The following is a 21,288-nucleotide window of genomic DNA, read 5'->3' on the forward strand; positions in this document are numbered from 1 at the left end:
GCAATTTAATTGAAGTCTGATACCCCCAGGCAAAACCTCACTCTGTTGGATCTCTTTTTCCTCTACCTCATCCACCATCCAACTTCTGTTCACTGAGGACAGATGATTTCCTCATCAAGAAAGAAAGAATCTGGAAAATTACGACAAGCTAAACTGTGAGTGGGGCTTCCCTGGTGGCTCAACAGTAAAAAATCCATCTGCCAACACAAAAGACACAGGTTTGATCCCTGGGTTGGGAAGATCCCCTGGAGAAGGTAATGGCAACCCACTCCATATTCTTGCCTGGAAAATCCTATGGACAGAGGAGCCTGGGTGGGCTACAATCCATGGGGTCCCAAGAGAGTCAGACACAACTTAGCAACTAAACAACAACAAAACAATCAGTAACTGATGGTCTGGCCTAAAGCGCCATGAACATCACCACAAATTGCCTAGCATTAAACCTGCAGTTATCTGATGGTAGCGTTTGTAAGCTGGTATTCAGATCTGAAGCCTCATTTCACAACTTGAGAAAGAGAGGACAGGAAAGGAAAATTAGTGAGAATAAAGTTTAAATGAGCTTTTACAATTTCTTGCAAGAGGGCTTGCTGCCACACAGAATCACAACAAAAAGAAAACAAAAATTAGCTGGCTGATATGTATGGAACACACTATGGGCCAGATGTTATTGACTCATTAAATAATCACAACAATCCTGTGCGGTTGGTGCTATTAACAGCTTCCAGTTTACAGATAGGGAAACTAGTTTGAGGCCCTGATTAAGTTAGGAGACTGCCCAATGCCACTGAACACGAAGATTTTCAAAGTGGTGTAGGGAACTTTTAGGAGATCCACAGTGTCAAAACTGTTATCAGAATGATACTAAGACGCTGTTTACATTCCCTCTTTACTCTCATTCTCATATGAGTATATATGATGTGTGATGTCACAACCAACTGGATGCAGAAGCAGATGTGAGAACCCGAGTGCCTCCTGTTGTGCTAAATAGTAAGAACTTAAGTATAAAAACTCACTCTCTTCTCAAAACTAATTTTTTATTTTGAAAAGTACCATAATTTTTTTTCACTAAAATGTTATTTAGATAAACACGTCATGGGTATGTTATTTTTAATAGATGTTTAACTTTCCTCCATTTTAATTCCTAATATATTGCCAATGCAGAAGACATGGGTTCGATCCCTGGGTTGGGAAGATCCCCTGGAGAAATAAATGGCAACCCACTGCAGTATTCTTGCCTGGAAAATACCATGGACAGAGGAGCCTGGGTGGACTATAGTCCATGGTGTTACAAAGAGTCAGACATGACTTAGCAACTAAACAAGAACAACAAGTGATACATATTGATAGAGTCCTGAGATCACAGCATTGGAAAACGTTGGCCTATCAAGTGTCAGGACCAACTTCCAGTCCTGGTCCTCAGCATTCACAGCACTGAGCATGGTATGAAAACACTGCTCAATCCGTGGTATCATTTGGCAAGTTTCTTTAAAAGCTTCCCTGCTTATGTCACTTTGTGTACAACAAATACAATTCTGTATGCTGGTTTTTGTCATTTAAAATGATACCATTAGCTTAAAACCTTCAAGTGGTTTCCCATTTTACTTAGAGTGAACTTCTAAGGCTCTGCCCCATGCCTTAAGGCCCTTCCTCATCCATGCAGCCTACCTCTTCAACTTTGCCTCACTGCTCTCTAGTCCTCACTCACAGAGCTTCAGCTTCACTGACTATCTTTCTCTAACTTACCAGGCTCATTCCTACTTGCTATGCCCTCTGTCTGGAGTACTTGAACCCCAGGGTATTCATATGAACATTTCCCTCTAAACACTCAGGTCACAGTTCCAGTGTTAACTTCCCAATGAGAACTTCTACAATACCCAGTGCTTTCTTAATAGCAATTCTGAAATTATCTCACTAATTTATTCCTTTATTATCTGTTTTCATCTCTCTGGAATATAATCTTCCCAGGTAGCTCAGCTGGTAAAGAATCTGCCTGGAATGCAGGAGACCCCACTTTGATTCCTGGGTCAGGAAGTTCCCCTGGAGAAGAGACAGGCTACCCACTCCAGTATTCTTGGGCTGCCCTGGTGGCTCAGACAGTAAAGAATCTTTCTGTAATGTGGGAGACCTGGGTTCAATCCCTGGTTTGGGAAGATCCCCTGGAGGAGGGCATGGCAACCCACTAGCATTCTTGCCTGGAGAATCCCCATGGACAGAAGAGCCTGGTGGACTATAGTTCATGGAGTCACAAAGTCAGACAGTACAGAGTGACAGAGAACAGCACAGAATATAATTTCCATGAAACAGAGACTTATGCACAGCGATAACTCCCGTATCTAGAGCAGTGTCTAGCCAATGGTGGATGCTCTAAAAAGAGTTGTTGAATATTTTACAACTTTTTATAAATGTTAAACATTTAACTTTTCAGTAGACCCTCCCCTGAGGACATGCCATGGGCTTTGCAAATTCAATGTGTCCAGCCCTGGACTCATTCTCACAGTCCCTTAACCAGGCCTCTTCCTATGTTCCCTAAATCAGTTTCTGACACTACCACTTCCATCCCAGAGCCCAATTCAGAAATCTGATCTCTCTTCCTCTCTCCAACACCCCACATTAAATTAATCCCAAACCCCACTGACTTAACCATGCCAGATGGGTGGAGTTCCAGCCCAAACCATTCTTCACTTCAGTTTGGGATGGGAATCCCAAACCAGGGATTCCCATTCTTTCCCTCTTCACCTGCTTCACTCTGATGGATCCCTGAAAGGTCAGCCCAGGGTCAGATCTTCTAGTAAGCCTTTCTGAGCTCTGCCCACTGCCATCTTCCATAGCTGGGTTCCAGGCCAGTAGTCCCATGACATTCCATACCTCACTGCTTCACAGCTGTCGACTCAGTAATTATCTATGTGCTGGTTCCCAGGCCCTCCCCACTAGACTTCAAGCTTCTTGGTGAAACTGCAGGATCCCATGGGGCTCCTGGGCATGGAAGCCTTTCCATGTCCCCCATTTCTTGTTTGTAGGGAACAGCTCCAACGTCTATGACCTTGAGTTCCAAAGGGAAGATTCCAGCAACTGTTAATCAGGAACAGGACACAGAGACAGGGTGAAAAAGAGAAGAAACAACACGGAAGCCTAGGACAAGGTCCTGGTTCCACCTCAAGGGAGTTTCAGTTCAGTCACTCAGTCATGTCCGACTCTCTGTGACACCATGGATTACAGCATGCCAGGCTTCGCTGTCCATGACCAACTCCGGGAGCCTGCTGAAACTCAGGTCCATCGGTGATGCCATCCAACTATCTCATCCTTTGTCATCCCCTTATCCACCTGATTTCAATCTTGCCCAGCATCAGAGTCTTTTCCAATAAGTCAGTTTTCTGCATCAGGTGGCCAAAGTATTGGAGTTTTAGCTTCAGCATCAGTACTTCCAATGAATATTCAGGATGATTTCCTTTAGGATTGACTGGTTGGATCTCCTTGCAGCCCAAGGGACTCTCAAAGAGTCTTCTCCAACACCACAGTTCAGAAGCATCAATACTTTGGCACTCAGCTTTCTTTATAGTCCAACTCTCACATCCATACATGACTACTGGAAAAACCATACTTTGACTAGATGGATCTTTGTCAGCAAAGTAATGTCTCTGCTTTATAATATGCTGCCTAGGTTGGTCATAGCTTTTCTTCCAAGGAGCAGGCATCTTTTAATTTCATGGTTGCAGTCACCATCTGCAGTGGTTCTAACCCCCCAAAATAAAGTCTCTCACTATTTCCCCATCTATTTGTCATGAAGTGATGGGACCAGATGCCATGATCTTTGTTTTCTGAATGCTGAGTTTTAAGCCAACTTTTTCACTCTCCTTTTTCACTTTCATCGAGAGGCTCTTTAGTTCCTCTTCACTTTCTGCTGTAAGGGTGGTGTTATCTGCATATCTGAGGTTATTGATATTTCTCCTGGCAATCATGATTCCAGTTTGTGCCTCATCCAGCCCAGAATTTCACATGATGTTCTCTGCATGGAAGTTAAATAAGCAGGGTGACAATATACAGCCTGTACATACTCCTTTTCCTATTTGGAATCAGTCTGTTGTTCCATGTCCGGTTCTAACTGTTGCTTCTTGACATGCATGCAGATTTTTCGGGAGGCAGATCAGGTGGTCTGGTATTCTATATCTTGAAGAATTTTCCAGTTTGTTGTGATCCACACAGTCAAAGGCTTTGACGAGGATCAATAAAGCAGAAGTAGATGTTTTTCTGGAACTCTCTTGCTTTTTCCATGATCCAGCAGATATTGGCAATTTGATCCCTGGTTCCTCTGCCTTTACTAAATCCAGCTTGAACATCTGGAAGTTCACAGTTCACGTACTGTTGGACCCTGGCTTGGAGAATTTTGAGCATTACTTTACTAGTGTGTGAGATGAATGCAATTGTGCCATAGTTTGAGCATTCTTTGGCATTGCCTTTCTTTGGGATTGGAATGAAAACTGACCTTCTCCAGTCCTGTGGCCACTGCTGAGTTTTCCAAATTTGCTGGCATATTGAGTGCAGCACTTTCACAGCATCATCTTTTCAGGATTTGAAATAGTTCAGCTGGAAATCCATCACGTCCACTAACTTTGTTTGTAGTGATGCTTCCTAAGGCCCACTTGACTTCACATTCCTAGATGTATGTCTCTAGGTGAGTGATCACACCATCATGGTTGTCTGGTTCATGAAGATCTTTTTTGTATAGTTCTTCTGTGTATTCTTGCCACCTCTTCTTAATATCTTATGCTTCTGTTAGATCCATACCATACCTAGAAATGGTATGGATCTAACAGAAGCACATAACAATAACCGCAAGGGACATACATAACAATATCTTTGAGCTCTTTAGCTCACACTAAAATTCCCAACAAATGCAAGATGTCAGCACTTTTCCTTCCAGAGAAGACCACAGAGGCCAGATTAAAAGAACCAGAAAAATGCATCAAGAGATTACCTGAGACCAAGTTAATGGAGTACAGGCCCTTATATACCCTGACCCTTATCAGCACATCCCCGCTTTGAACCATTGCTATAAAACTCCTCACCAAATCCTCCCAGGTTGGGACACACAGTTTTCAAGGGCAGGAGTTCACTGTGTTCCCCTTTGCCTGGCAAAGTAATAGAGTTATTCTTTACTACTGCACCTAAAATTCTGTCTCTGACAAATGGATAGTGCACATAAGTGAATACCCTCAATAAGGAGGGAAGGAAGGAAGATAGGGAGGGACAGAGGGAGGAAGAAACATGCAAAGATTCAAGCTTCAAGTCGTATGTTTAACAATTTTTTTTAAAAGGTGCATTTTCCTACTAATTATATTTTTTATGGAAATACAACCCTTTACTGCTACAACCAAAGATATTTGTACCCATTAAAAACTACTATACTAATAAAATCAATGGAAAATTAGAGCATGAGTTAAAGAACATGAAATACCTTGATGTAATTATGCATTTTCCTCATGAATATTTCATTATATCAACCGCTGTTTACTCTAACTCTAGTTTTGCCTCTACAAATGTCATTCATGAGTCACTCACTTTTAAAAAACACCTTCTAGTGATGTGTATTGATTTAGCACAGTTTAGGCTTTAGGGGCTTGAAAGAGAAAAAGGAGAATTAAAAAGCAGGCTTAAAACTCAACATTCAAAAAACTAAGATTATGGCATCGGGTCCCATCACTTTATGGCAAATAGATGGAGAAACAATGGAAACAGTGACAGACTTTATTTTCTTGGGCTCCAAAATCACTGCAGATGGTGATTGCAGCCATGAAATTAAAAGATGCTTGCTCCTTGGAAGAAAAGCTATGACCAACCTAGACAGCATATTAAAAAGCAGAGACATTACTTTGCCAACAAAGGTCCATCTAGTCAAAGCCATGGTTTTTCCAGTAGTCATGTATGGATGTGAGGGTTGGACCATAAAGAAAGCTGAGCACCAAAGAACTGATGCTTTTGAACTGTGTAGCTGGAGAAGACTCTTGAGAGTCTCTTGGGCTGCAAGGAGATCCAACCAGTCAATCCTAAAGGAAATCAGTCCTGAATATTCATTGGAAGGACTGATGTTGAAGCTGAAACTCCAATACTTTGGCCACCTGATGCAGAAAACTGACTTACTGGAAAAGACCCTGATGCTGGGCAAGATTGAAGGCAGGAGAAGAAGAGGACGACAGAGAATGAGATGGTTGGATGGCATCACCGACTCAATGGACATGAGTTTGAGCAAGCTCCAGGAGTTGTTGATGGACAGGGAAGCCTGGAGTGCTGTAGTCCATGGGGTTGCAAAGAGCTGGACACGATGACTAAGTGACTGAACTGAAATGATTAAAAATATTAAGTCACAAGCAGTATTTCTACTATTACAGGCTCCTTCCTCTCCCTGCAAGAGATCTCCAACTACTCAGAAAGTTATCCTAGTAAATGCTCCACTTCCCCTTTAAGTCCTTAGATACATTCAGAAAAATGTAAAGATCCCCTCTGATGACTAGGACCAGATGAGAGGGACATACTAGCCAGATCATGACCCACATGGACTCCCATCCATTTTCTCCTCTTCCAGGCATCCTCAAGCCCTCTACTACCTCCACTATCCCCATCTCTCTCTTCTGCTCATCCCCATTGTTATGGATTGACCAGATGCCCCAAAGAGATGGAAGGGGTAAAGGAGGGTGGAGGAGGGATTCTTTTGCAGCCTCTCGTGTGAGCAGCATTCTGGCCTGAGACTATATCAGACCACTGCTGACATTCTGATTTGGGGTGACTCAAAATTGTTTATATAAACAGGAATCTTGAACAAAAATATTTGTCCTAGGAACTGCATCCTCCTAGGGGCAGCCATACCACCTCTACTTCCAAATTTTCTGTTCTGCATGATGCTACTAATCTCTTTGGAAGCCTAAAAGTGTCTCTTTACAGATCAGAAAAAAAAAAGTGGAGTGTTCCTTTTCCCTACCTCACTGTTTTCCTATTTAGGGAAAGCTCCTCCTTGCTCCCTTCTCTGTGGGAGCAATTTATCAACCTTATCAACCATTTTATATAGAGTAAAAATACCCCAGCTACAAATTACAATCTAACAGCCTGGGGAACACAAAAGCTATGATTTATAGAATACCACATTTAAATAAACTTTAATAAGGATCTCAGACAGTTACAAAGGGCTTTCTATTCTGAGACCCTTGGCTTAGCTCCTTGTTCAAATGACAGGACGAAATACCTCTCTGGAGACATGTATTCATCCCTTTGCTGTGTGTTTCAGAGGAGAACTATATAATGATACATTTTTTTTTCTTTTTGGCCTTAAAAAACATTTGCCATTTAAAGAAAACACATTGTGGGATAAATATGAGGTGCTCAGCCTCAACACATCTGTTACTGATTTGTGTAATTAACAGAAACCCACTAGCTGGATCCAGGAGTAATGGCCCAAGCCTGAGCACCCACCCCTCCCTGGGTTTTCCCCAGAGCACATCTGGAAGGCGAGGTGGTGGCAGGGGAGTGAGGGGGGAGGCGGGTGGGGACTGCCAGCCAGGTTGAGATGGGCTTGCAGGTAACCAAATCCATGAAGTCATCCAAGCCTTAAGATTAGTCGCACTCTTTCACGTCACTTTCCAAACTTTTCATTATGAGTTTTCTTATACTGTTTGACAGAACTAATGTTTTTCTGGCCTTGACAAGATAATTGTTTCCATATCACAGCAGAACTTAAAAAAAAAAAACAAAAAACATACACAGCCCTGTATCTCACTGACAATGATAAACTGTCATCAGATAATATCAGAAGTACACAGTGCCAGTATTTGCATGGTTTCAAATGTGAATTTCCTAAACAGGGATTCAACCAATGGGTTTGTTTTTGTTTTTTTGCTGTGGGGTTTTTTGTTCGTTTGTTTGTTTGTTTGTTTTGAGGTGGGTGGGGGTTTTATCTTTATTAAAAGTCTTGAGGGCATAAGGTACTTTAAAAATAAGTTACGCATATAAATAGTATACATGAGCACACAGTGGATTCCATGAAAACCATGCAGGCTTTGATGACAGATTGGAATAAGGTATGTCCTTAGAAAGGATCCATGATTCAGTTTAAAGATTTATATGATCTTTCTCCAAATCCTCCTGCTCCAGAAATCTGGTTGGAAATCTCATCAGGAGAGATTATATTTAAATTGTCTTTTTAGTGGCAGTTTGCTGGCAGAAGGTGGCCTTCAGCTTCCAGATGATTCCAGGAGGCAGTTTGCCTAGAGGCAGGCCTGGCCTTTCTAAGGATCTGAGTTGTGGGAGACACTCCCTACAGTACAAGGTCTCTCCCTCTCAATAAGACAGTTCATTTTCTCCCATAGTCATAGTATACTGAGTGTTTCTGGATGTTTCTCCTTCCTTTAGATTCCAAACAAAGCAAACATTTGCCTGATTAGGGGTTAGGAGAAGACAGTTTTTTTCTTAAAGATATAGCCATTCTCTCGAAGGTCCTTGGAGAAAGAAACAACAACCCACTCCAGCATTCTTGTCTGGAAAGTCCCATGGACAGAGGAGCCTAGCAGGCTACAGTCTGTGGAGTCACAAGAGCCAGACACGACTTAGCAACTAAATCGCCACCACCATTCTCTCAAGTCTGTAACAATTCCAGTGGCCACTCATCAAGCAGAGCAGAATGAGCACTGAAGAAAAAGTCAGAAGGCATGGTGAATTCTGGTCTTTGCCTTGTCTATTGCTGATCCTCAGCTCTTAGGGAACTTGGATTCCTCCTCTATAAAATGAGGAACTAGACTCAGTATCACTGACATTCCCTGCCAGAGCAAAGATTCTACATTTCAACAAGGCACACACATTTTGTTCTGTATCCAGGCTGCTTCTCCCAGGAAAGGTCCACCCAGCAAAGCAAACAAAGAGAATTTGGTCCCTGCCCAGCATATTCTTTCCCCATGTGTCCAGAAACAGTCACAACAGAGGCGAGCCACTGAGGTTAAGCAAAGGGAAGTCCACAAGCCAAGTACAACCAGCCTGCAGCACACCATCCTCCATCCCAGTGACCTCAGGGCCACCATCTCACAAGCAGTGAGAGGTCCCACCCATCGGCCCCTGGGAACCTTGCACGTCACAGCTGAATGGGCTCACACATCTGCCCCAACCCACCTACCAGGAATCTACTGGAGCTCTCGTCAGAGAATAAGAGCCTAGACAAAATTCACCAGGCACCGAGAGACAGGCCAAGGTAGTAAAGAAACAGCATATGTCATTTCATTAAGTAATTAAACTGGTGTCTTAAAAGTCAGCAACATGTCTATGGACACACATCTGTTCACGTTTGGTCAGATGTTTTCAGCTGCAGAGTGGATTACTTCAAAGCAGTCTGTTGAGAGAGGCAGGGAAGAAATATTTAGGTGTTTATGAATCATGCTGAGATTGGACAGGGTTGGCCCCAAGATACATCCCATCCGTGACAAATTTAATTTTAAAAAACCCTTGGTGGAAAAATAAGAGAAAGGTGACTACAGAGTTACTTGACATCAGTTTCATATTTATGAAAATGAAACCATTCCCAGGCTGTTAAGTTCCCTGAGGGCAGGAACTGCATCTCTCTGGTTCATTCTCTTATCACTGGAGGCCAGCAAAGCACTTGGCCCCAAACTGGCACTCAGTTTCGTCTTTTGAAATGAATGAGCATTCAGAGACTATAGGTTCTGTGCTAGAGGATGTCAGCGAGTCTCAGTCTTGTGGTGACTAAAGAGGTGACTGCAGATCAGGCCTGCCAAGGATGGACCTCTGCCCACATGCCTAATGTTACTGCATCTGTGGGGCCCTGGAGGTTTTATTACTACTGGCTCCATTTCACTGCGGAGCTTTCAATTCCACTGAAGCAATTTAGGAGAAGGATGGCAGGGGTGGGAAGACTTCAGACAGCCAACTTTCATTAACAGATTGGAAGTAAGCAGCTTTCTAATGGGTTCTACAGGCTAAGAAAGCCTGTCACCCAGCATGTGGCTTTGGAGGCCCAGGACAGCTCAATGAGTTCAGTGGGTGAAAAAGTGTCACTGAAAAAATGTCCCCTATTCAAAAATTCTCCTTCTATGCAGACTAGTGTCTCTCCCAAAAATGTTGTTTTCTTTTCACTTGCCTCATTTACAGCATATTGTCCTTAGAAAAACAGGGCTAAGAAAAAAAGCCAAAGAATTTTTTCAGTTAAACCTGTTGTTAATCAGGAGTTTTTAGTGAAAAACAGGGAATGGAAAAGAGACCATGAACCCAACCAATCCCAATTCCACATCTAGGTTGCCCTCACAGCCAGTTCTTAGTAATACTAACACATCAGCCCACTCACATGTGGGTGGTATGCAGCATGCGTGTGTGCTTAGTCGCTCAGTCCATGACCTTCAGACTAGAGTCCACCAGGCTCCTCTGTACGTGGGATTCTCCAGGCAAGAATACTGGAGTGGATTGCCATTTCCTTCTCCAAGGGATCTTCCTGACCCAGGGATCGAACCTGCCTCCTGTGTCTCGTGCACTGGCAGGCAGATTCTTTACCACTGCGCCACCTGGGAAGCCCAGGGTAGGATGGGGGAACACCAGTGTTTTCATCTTTATAGAAGTACAACATCTGTTCTAAAATATACTTCTTGCTTTATACAGTAATACCATGCAGTTTATAAAAGTTATTTCTGAATGAGTTGATTTTAAGTGGAATTTTAGAAATTAAAAAGATATTTTAAATTCCACTAGTAGCAGGTCAGTTGGAAAGTATTCAGGTGTGACAGGAGGGTTTTACTCCTTTTAATAAAATATGTTATACCTTTGCTTCCCAGATGGCACAAAGATAAAGAATCCAGCTGCCAATGTAGGAGATGCAGGTTTAATCCCTGGGTCGGGAAGATCCCCTGGAGAAGGAAATGGCAACCCACTCCAGTATTCTTGCCTGGAAATTCCATGAACAGAGCAGCCTGGTGGGCTACAGTCCACAGGGTTGCCAAGAGTTGGATATGACTGAGCACACACACACTTAAAACTTTATACAAACCAGCCCCTGCATCCCTGAGGTAGCTAGACTTTCAGGCCTCCAGACTTCCACTTAATTTTGAAAATATTCATATTCTCACCTGAGATTTAATTGAGCCCCTGAAGTCACACCAAGTCCTCATAGATTTCTCCCTTTCCCTTGCTCTCCTATTAACTTCAAATTCAGTACTTCTATGAGATATATTTGTGCATGTGTCTATTTCCCAATGAGGAAATGAGTACTCTGTGGGTAGGGACTTGACCTAGTCATCATTTTATCTTCTCTTCCCAAGTCAGTAAACAAGCATTTTTACTAGCAACTTGACAATGCCGTGTGACTCATGGCTATGGGCGAGGGATGAATTATTCAATTTAAAATGATAAAAATTTAAATGTTTATGAAATCAGAGTAAACAATTTGTAATAAATGTACATTTCTGAGTGCCATTAAGAAAAATAACATTTTTGAAGAATGTAAAACAAGAGGGATTTCTCAAAAATGTGATGATTTTTTTAATGAGAAAGTACAAAATGTTATGTTCTCAGATATATAAAGGTTGATATATATCCACATATATTTGTTTTTATAATAAGGACAAAACTTTGAGGATAGTGAAAATGAGTTTGTAAAAGTTTAGATGTAACCCCCTGTCCCTACTTTAGCATTTAAGACAGGGTTATTTCATCCCTAGACTAGAGCTAATTAATAGAAGTTTTTGAAGGAGAGGACCATAAATAGCTTATTCTTCTAGGAAAAATATTCTTAGCATCATATTGTGCTTTGTACATCTTACCACTTCAAAACATTGAAACTATGATAAATAGTTTTGAAACTCTCACCACAGAGACATCTATTCCAGAATTTCCCAAAGATGGGTTCTGTATGATACTTGTTCTATAGAACTTTATGCCTATTGCTTGGAAAAAACAGGGTTCTATGCCAAGTGAGTTTGGGTAATAACACCAAATCTCATTGATTCTAAGACTATTTATCATAAGAGACAGCATAATCAATGCAAAGATTAGACCAAAGTGGGGATCTAACATTCTCATAAAGCTAAGGCAACAAAGGATTGAATCCTTAGTGTGAGAGTACAGAGGAAATAAATCTTCACGCAGAAAGGGACTGCAAGGAAATTTGCCTGTTTCAGCCTTGGCACCAGCTAAATGGAGAGACAAAAAAAAAAAAAATCTCCTGAAACCTGAATCTCTGATGGTATTCAGCAGAGTCTGCAATATAAATTCAAAAAAAAAAAAAATCCTAAAACAGAGAGAAAGATCTCCGGTAGGTAGTGTCCTCAGGGACTCAGTGCATGCCACACAAATGCTCTCTAGAAAAGAGAGACTCAGGAGTGATGTGATCATGATGGCAGCTTAGGTCATCCCCAGCTTCAGTTCCCCTCACAAAAAGACCACCCAGCAACTGTCCACAGCCAAGAGAGCACTGTGAAACCCCAGGAATGGGAGTGAGTGCCCCACTGGATCACAGAGACCGAGAAGGATCACATTAGAAGGGAAAGAAGAACTACACTCTGACCCTGTCACCTCTCCCCCAGGCTGGCACAGCACTGCACCAAAAGGGTCCCTCTGGGCCTATGGTTTCTCCAGTGAGAGAAACAGAGCCCAAAGTGGATCAGATAGAGACGTAAGGGAGACAGACTTATAGCAATCAGCACTCAGCAGCACTGAAGCAGAGATGCCAGCCAGGGGCTCTGCCCATTTGCAGAGCTGACCCAGTAACCCCTTCTGGCCAGGAAATCTTGTTTGGTCCAGGCAGTTCTGCCTGATATGGGTACTCAGTTAACAAGCTATATTTGCTGTGTACCCCATTCTGTAGCCTCACCGGGGCAGAAGAGAAAACTTATAACCCCACCTAACTGCTGAATATAGCCCCCAGTCCCACTGAACCAGGAAGCCTGGGCAGTGAACCCAGGGAACCCTCCATCCTACAGCCTGTTTATACAGACCCCTAGATCAGAAGGCCTACCCAAGTCTCAGGTATAGCTTCTGACCCCATACAACCATGGAGTCAGAACAGTGACCCTGGGCAGCCTCAAAGCCCAGCCTGTGATACTATCCAGTCAAGGAACCCAGTCTGTAGATCCACCCTGAAGCAGAGCCCAACAGACAGAACTGCCCAACTGCTAAACACTGCCTATAACCCAGCCCACTCAGGGAGCTCAGCTAGTGTATCTACTCAACCATGGAGCAAATCACCTCTGGGTTCTACCTGATGAGGGAACCCAGACAGGAGCCCAGCCCTGCTTTGGGGTACACACTTTGGTCCCACCTAATCACAGAGAACAGCCTGAGGTCCCTCCAAACTTACAGCCCTGCAGGTGGCTCTACATAAACAAAGAATCCAGCCAGTAGCATCATCTGGTCAGGAAACAGTCTGAGATGTCATCTACCATGAGCAATCACAGAGCCCAGCCAGCAACAGCCCCCTGACCTCAGAGCACAGGCAGGGACTTCACCTACTAGAGACCCTGACAGAACCCCCCACCTGCCCACAGAGCTGCCAGCTGGCCCATTTAGTACTCCAAGCTGAAGGAGATCTACGAACTGTCTGACAAGGAATTCAGAATAATCCTCTTAAAGAATTTCAGTGAACTGTAAGAACCCAGAGGAAACAAAAACTAAGAGAACAATACATAAACAAAATGAGAAGTTCAACAAAGAAATGGAAATCATCAAAACAAAAATCCTACAGCTGAAGGATACAATGACTGAAGATGTCAATAGAGAGCACCAACCAAGTGGAAGAAAGAATCAGTAAACTAGAACATAGGTCATTTGAAATTATCCAGTCAAACTCAATGAAATAGAAAGCAAAAATGATGATTTTCATGGGCTGGAGAGAGAAGGAAATAGGGAGTTGCTTTTCAATAGATATAGAGTTTGTTTCAGTTTTATAAGATGAAAAAGTTCTGAAGGTCTGTTGCATAACAATGTGAATGCACTTTTAATATACTGAATGGTACATTTAAAATGGTTAGGACACTAAATTTTATGTTTATGTGTCTTAACACAATTAAAAATATTTTAAAATTATTTTTAAAAAGCTGACATAGACTATAATTAAAAGACCTACTTCATATGATTATTATAAGAATTGAACAAATACAGGTAAAACGTTTAAACAATGCCTGGCACATAGTAAGTGATAGTTAAGTGTTAGCTATAATTACAATTTGCTTTTATCCTTACTTGTTGGTATCAACAATATCATGACTCCACTTAGAAGATGACATCAAAGCATTCATGTCATTACGAGGGTACTGTCATTGACCTGCTGCCTTTTCCTCTCCAACAAGTTACTACTTGCCACTCTGCTGACAAGCCTATCTACTGTTGTGAAAATCCTGGACCTGGAACCTTAAATTCTCCACAGTGTGGATAGCTAATAAAATTTGTGAGATCAGTTTGCCATGTCCACCAAGAAGACACCTCTCAGACATCCCTTTCTGTACCTAAGATACCAGTTCCTGCAGACATCACAGTCTGACACATAGTAAATATTCACTGATTTGATGAAAGCCTTTAGTGCTAAGACTGAAGTATCCTGTCCAGTAGGTGTAAACCTAAGTCTCAGTTTGATCAAATCATCATAAAAATTAGGGCAAATGGCCCTAATAGCAATCCAAGATAGCAATCCAAGATTTCTACTCAGTAGCCCAATTGGTCTCATGTGGTGACTCCTCCTCTGCTTAAAGAGGATATTCCCTGCCTTATTTAAATCAGCCAAGATCCAGCCAAAGCAAAATAAACCAGGGAAAATCCACTCTATGTCTTTTTTAGAATGAAGCTAAATATATATATATATATATATATATATAAATAACTAATAAATATTACCTGTGGCCCAATTAACTATCATATTATATTAATACAACTGAAAAAACATCATTCTACCTTCTGGAATCAATGCCATAATCACACTAAGATCTTAAGACACTGACTCCACAGTGTTAGTCAGGCTGTACTTATTTACACAGACCAGATGCGAAGCCTATAGAAATGGCCCTTGGTGCAGGTATAATAAGTGGCACCTGCAGGAGTGACTGGAGGCAAGTTGGAAGGACTCTCCTTGCTGGATCTGCCTCAAGGAACACAAGGAAGGACTCTAGAGACATCCTACAACACTGAAATGACTATACACCTTCTATGTGCCAGGTGTCATTCAAGAGCGTAGGCTGAGGGACTTCCCTGGTGGTCCAGTGGTTAAGAATCCACCTTCCAATGCAGAGGACCGAGGCTCAATATCTGATTAGGGAACTAAGACCCTACCTGCCATGGGGAGACTAAGCCCATGTGCCACAACAAAGATCCCTCATGCCACAACCAAGACTCAATGTATCCACATAAGAATAAAAAAGTAAAATACATAAATAAAAATAGTCATGTGTGCACAACTCAGATATGCTTTCTTTCCTGGAGGAGTTCAGAGTTAAGCTAGATAAAATCATAGTAGACTGAGTTGATTGGGAAAAGCAATCCTTTCTCCTGAAACAAATACCCCTCTTTCTCCTGACCTTGTCTTAGTGCATGTATAAGCCTCAGGGGCCAAGGTTTTGGCAAGGTGTATAAAGAGATTCTAAGCCCTCTGGAACAATTCTATTGGGAAGGGTGATAAGACGTTGGCTTAAGTGGCCCCTCTGCCTCAGAAAAGATAAGTAGAGTCTAGAATGGACCAAACAGCATCAGCAGACTGGATTTCACTATGGGCTCTGGGTTCAAAAAGCATATCTTCAGATTTTCTTCTGTATTGGCCAGCCCCCTGGTTCTTAAAGTATGGTCCCCCACCTGCAGCATCAGCATCTACAGGCAACTTTCTAGAATTGCAAATTTCTGGGCTCTGCCTCCTACCTACTGAATCAGAAACTTGATGGGAAGCTGTGCTTTAGAAGCCCTCCAGGTAACTCCCGTGCACTTTAAAACTTGAGAACCACTGGTCCAGCTCAACTCACAACCGTCAGAAAGAATACAGAGGGCCAGTCCAGACTGACAATGGATTTAAAAGAAGGCCATGCAATTAACTAGTTTTCAGTGTAAGACATAATATAGGGTTGGCCAAAAAGTTCATTTGGGTTTTTCTATAAGATCTTATGGGAAATCTCTAATGAACTTTTTGGCCCACCCGGAATAACAAATAATAAAAAGGAGAAGACAGGAACACAGAAAAGAAACATGCTTAATTAAATCAACCATTTATGAAACCTAATCATAAATGGGTGATGTGCCTCATAGCTGAGTTTACATCAGGTATTCATGTCTTTAGTGCAATCATTTTTCCCCCTTGCTGTTCTCTTTCAAACTGAAAATACTGTTGAGAAGATTAAAAATCTAGTTGCTTAACATCTGACTCTGCCAGTTTTATCAGATCCTGAAAGCAGAGCATAAAATCACACAAATGTAGACATTACAAGTCATTGAATATTCATTTCAATTTCACAGTTTCAACAAAGACAACTCTGATGGTAAACCTGCCTATCCAAGCTTCGTGTGTCTGCACATTCAAATCATAACTACTCCTCTGTGTCCTAAGAGGTCTAAGTAAGAGTTGACATCTCTTCAGTGTCTTATGATTTTTCAAAAGTCCCAAACATGTGCAGTATGAAAACTGGATATCTCAAAACACCACTTGGCAAATAGCCTTGTTTCATTCTCAAGGGGAGGAAAAGCCAACAGCCCAGGAGGGCACAGGCCACACTCACACTTGTCTTTGTTGCACTTAAGGTGGAATTATAAGCAGGTAAATATCCCCACCCTGGTGCCTTTTGGGGGGGAGTGCTAAGAAAACTTTTATTTCTGAGAAGGTAAAATCAAGACCACAATAAACTGGAAAATTCTTAAAAAGATGGGAATACCAGACCAACTTACCTGCCTTTGAGCTTGTGGAGGTGATGGAATTCCAGTTGAGCTATTTCAAATCCTGAAAGACGATGCTGTGAAAGTGCTGCACTCAATATGTCAGCAAATTTGGAAAACTAAGCAGCAGCCACAGGACTGGAAAAGGTCAGTTTTCATTCCAATCCCAAAGAAAGGCAATGCCAAAGAATGCTCAAACTACCATGCAACTGCACTCATCTCACATGCTAGTAAAGGAATGCTCAAAATTCTCCAAGCCACGCTTCAATAGTACATGAACCATGAACTTCCACATGTTCAAGCTGGTTTTAGAAAAGGCAGAGGAACCAGAGATCAAATTACCAATACCCCTTGGATCATCGAAAAAGCAAGAGAGTTCCAGAAAAAAACATCTACCTCTGCTTTATTGACTATACCAAAGCCTTTGACTGTGTGGACCACGACAAACTATGGAAAGTTCTTCAAGAGATGGGAATACTAGACCACCTGACATGCCTCTTGAGAAATCTGTATGCAGGTCAAGAAGTAATAGTTAGAACTGGACATAGAACAACAGACTGGTTCCAAATTGGGAAAGGAGTACGTCAAGGCTGTATATTGTCACCCTGCTTATTTAACTTATATGGAGAGTACATCATGCGAAATGCCGGGCTGGATGAACCACAAGCTGGAATCAAGATTGACAGGAGAAATATCAATAAACTGAGATATGCAGATGACACCACCCTTATAGCAGGAAGTGAAGAGAAACTACAGAGCCTCTTGTTAAAAGTGAAAGAGGAGAGTGAAAAAGTTGGCTTAAATCTCAGCATTCAGAAAACGAAGATCATGGCATCTGGTTCCATCACTTTATGGCAAATAGATGGGAAAACAGTGACAGACTATTTTGGGGGACTCCAAAATCACTGCAGATGGTGATTGCAGCCATGAAATTAAAAGACACTTGCTCCTTTAAAGAAAAGCTATGACCAACCTAGAGAGCATATTAAAAAGCAGAGATGTTACTTTACCAACAAAGGTCCTTCTAGTTAAAGCTCTGGTTTTTCTAATAGTCATGCATGGATATGAGAGTTGGACTATAAAGAAAGCTGAGTGCCAGAAAATGGATGCTTTTGAATTGTGGTGTTAGAGAAGACTCTTGAGAGTCCCTTGGACTGCAAAGAGATCAAACCAGTCAATCTTAAAGGAAATCAGTCCTGACTATTCATTGGAAGGACTGTTACTGAAACTGAAACTCCAATACTTTGGCCACCTGATGCAGAGAACTGACTCACTGGAAAAGACCCTGGTGGTGGGAAAGATTGAAGGCAGGAGGAGAAGGGGATGACAGAGAATGAGATGGTTGGATGGCATCACCGACTCAATGGACATGAGTTTGAGCAAGCTCCGGGAGTTGGTGAAGGACAGAGAAGCCTGGAGTGCTGCAGTCCATGGGGTCACAAAGAGTCAGACATGACTGAGCAACTGAATTGAACTGAAAAATCAAGACTTTGTTTTATTTGAACTGTCTAGAGATTACCAAAAATATCAACAAAAATATCAGAGTCTGCTTTTCGTTTTGGAGAATGTTATTATTAAAAGAGAAAATTCGAGTACAGGTGTGCCTTACTTAAGAAATTTCAACTTCTCAGAGAAAGAGAAAAATGTACAATACCTATTTTCTTTACCACAAGGATTCACTAATTTCCCTCAGCACATTTAACATGCTGCTACTGCTGCTAAGTCACTTCAGTTGTGTCTGACTCTGTTCCACCCCATAGACGGCAGCCCACTAGGTTGCTCTGTCCCTGGGATTCTCCAGGCAAGAATACTGGAGTGGGTTGCCATTTCCTCCTCCAATAGATAAAAGTGAAAAGTGAAAGTGAAGTCGCTCAGTCGTGCCTGACTCTTAGCTACACCATGGACTGCAGCCTACCAGGCTCCTCCATCCATGGGATTTTCCAGGCAAGAGTACTGGAGTGGGTTGCCATTGCCTTCTCCAACATTTAACATAAATGCCAAAATTTAATTCATACTCAATTTTTCTGAAATAAAATAATTGAAAAAATAGCTCCATGTATACCATTGAAACCAGTAACTAAAACCAACAGGAAAGAAGAAGAAATCTCCAATAATAGTTACTGTTACCATTTCATTCTCAAGAACAATCTTTTTCTTTTGTTGTTGTCTAAAATAGTGATGCCATTTTTTATACACACATATATTTAAATGCTGTAAGTCTTACGTTTTACAGTTGATTCTCAGGATCAAAACTTTCCTGATATCCAAGATATGGGCTTAAGTAACCTTTAAGATGGCTATAAATAAATATAAAAATAGAATCCTAATTTACAAATTTGCTAATATTTCTTCCTTGCCACCAACATAACCTATAGATCACTTTTAGCTAATGAATTGCTATCAAAACAGCCTTGAGGTTGGAGTTTCAATTCCTTCCCCTAATTTGAAATGTTTACAGTTAGTGTGTTGGGTGAGTGACCATCTTCCTAATAGATATGTTTCAACATTTCTTATTATTGTTTCTCAAATCCTCAATTAAAACTACAGCAAGCTTACCTGTCATCATACAACATTTCAATAAAAATATAAAAATGCACAGAAAGGTTGTACTCATTAGTTATTATGTAAATAAGCAAAAGATAAAAATCTAGCTAAATTATTTTTTTAGGTTGAAAGCTCAGGTCAACTATGAATTACATAATTGTCACACTGTCATTTGTATTAGACATATGAAAACGATCTCTATATATTATAAAGAACCATGAAGAACAGTCATCGACAATCCAGGGGATCTTATAAAAGAAAAAAAAAATTTTTTTTTTTTTTTTTGCTAACCTGGGCTGAGAAACCACAGAAGAAACCAAACCAGAAATGCACGAGTGTGAAGGCAAAATTCTTATAGAAGAAATAGCATAAGAATTTGCACATTCGGACGTAGGACCACCTTCCATGAACAAGGAGAAGCCTTTGGAGGTATCTGAACTGTGCAAATGAGTAGTCGCTGGCTAGGACTGCCTGCAGTCCTTCCTGGCCACTGATGCCGACGCCAATGTGAGCACCTACAAAGAAGAAGGACACTTTCACTTCCCAGACAAAGACACCTCTTTGGGGAAACTATCACTCCTTTTCTTTTTCTTTCTTTCTTTATAGCCATATGGCACGGCTTGGGGTATCTTAATTCCCCGACCAAGGACTGAACCTGGGCTTCAGCAGTGGAAGCACCAAGTTCTAACCACTGGACCACCAGGGAATTCCCCTATCAATCTTCTTGTAATACTATTATTTATTCATGGAAATCTTACAGCTATAGCATTTATCATTTTTCCCACACATTATCTCACGAAACACTCTTGATAGTTAGGTATTTATCCTAGTTTTACAAGAGAAAATTGCTCAGAAAGTTCAGTAACTTGAACAAAGATTTACAATTTGTGGCAAAACATAACATTTGGGACTATGTGTCTCGTGTTCATTCCTCTACACCACAGCTACTTACTTCTCCAAATAGTGATAGATACACAAATGATTTAATTAAAGACAAAGGGTTGTTTTGTTTTGTTTTTTTAATGAATGGTGGATGCATTGTACCTGAAAATATTCATTTTAGAACCACTGGGAAAATTAAATTTCAATGCAATTTCCATTATATATTGCCAAATGCTGAACTGGGCTTCCACGTCTGTAGTGTGCCCCATTAAGCAAATGTCTCCTTACTTTTGATCATGCTGACATCATTGGCTCCATCGCCAATGGCCAAAGTGACAGCATTTCTGTACTTCTTCACAAGCTCTACTACTTGGGCTTTCTGGAGAGGGGTGACTCGGCAGCAAATCACAGTCTTACACATGCAGGCAAGTTCCAGAAGATCATTCTTGACATCACTTTCTAGGGCATGGGCCTAGGTTATTTAAAAAAAAAAATCCACAATAGAACAAGAGAGATGTCATTTGGGAAGCAGATTTCTTATTTTTCAACTGATTTCTAAACAGTTTAATTCACTTCAATAAGTCATTGTTGACTCAGGGTCACACAAACAACAAAAGAAGAGAGTACTGAATGCCTACTATGTGCCAGGGAATTTTACCATAAAAATCAAAAACACAGCGCCCTGCGTGTCCTCTCTGGTGCATTATCATGCTGTGCTGGCAAGGTACAGTTCAATGCCAGGGAAGTGCCAGAATCCACTAAAATAAGAGAAAGTGACGGACGGCCCACCTACCCCTTCACCAAGCTTAGAATGAACTACAAAGTGACGATTTGTTTGTTCTGCATGGTGACATTTTTGTTTCCTTTGCATTGTTGTTTTGTAATTTAGTGTTTATTGTTGTGGTTGTTGATGTGAGGGCAGATGAGGAGCAAATGATCCAGAGATCAGTCCTTGAGAGCACAGTGACTAAAATCAGGAAAGTCCTGTGC

At 41.5% G+C, this 21,288-nt stretch overlaps 1 protein-coding gene across 17 annotated transcripts in view; it reads right to left on the reverse strand.

The window, feature by feature from the left end:
• Positions 1–21,288, reverse strand: part of ATP8B4 (ATPase phospholipid transporting 8B4 (putative)) — a 335,711-nt gene that overhangs the window by 28,215 nt on the left and 286,208 nt on the right. For 12 of the 17 annotated variants that reach the window (XR_015134455.1, XR_015134451.1, XR_015134456.1 and 9 more), the window contains 2 exons: positions 20,587–20,770; positions 19,708–19,931 (listed from right to left, as the gene is read on the reverse strand). The exons of the other annotated variants lie outside the window; for them this stretch is intronic. Coding sequence is in view for 9 of the 12 variants with exons in the window: in XM_086320810.1 (XP_086176936.1) it covers positions 19,708–19,931; positions 20,587–20,770 (408 nt within the window). In the remaining 3 variants the exon portion in view is untranslated. The remainder of the gene's footprint in view (positions 1–19,707; positions 19,932–20,586; positions 20,771–21,288) is intronic. 17 annotated transcript variants of the gene reach the window in all.

This window comes from Bos grunniens, chromosome 10 (genome assembly GCF_055505025.1).
Source record: "Bos grunniens cultivar Pamir isolate PY7600 chromosome 10, Bosgru_T2T1.0, whole genome shotgun sequence".
NCBI lineage: Eukaryota > Metazoa > Chordata > Mammalia > Artiodactyla > Bovidae > Bos > Bos grunniens.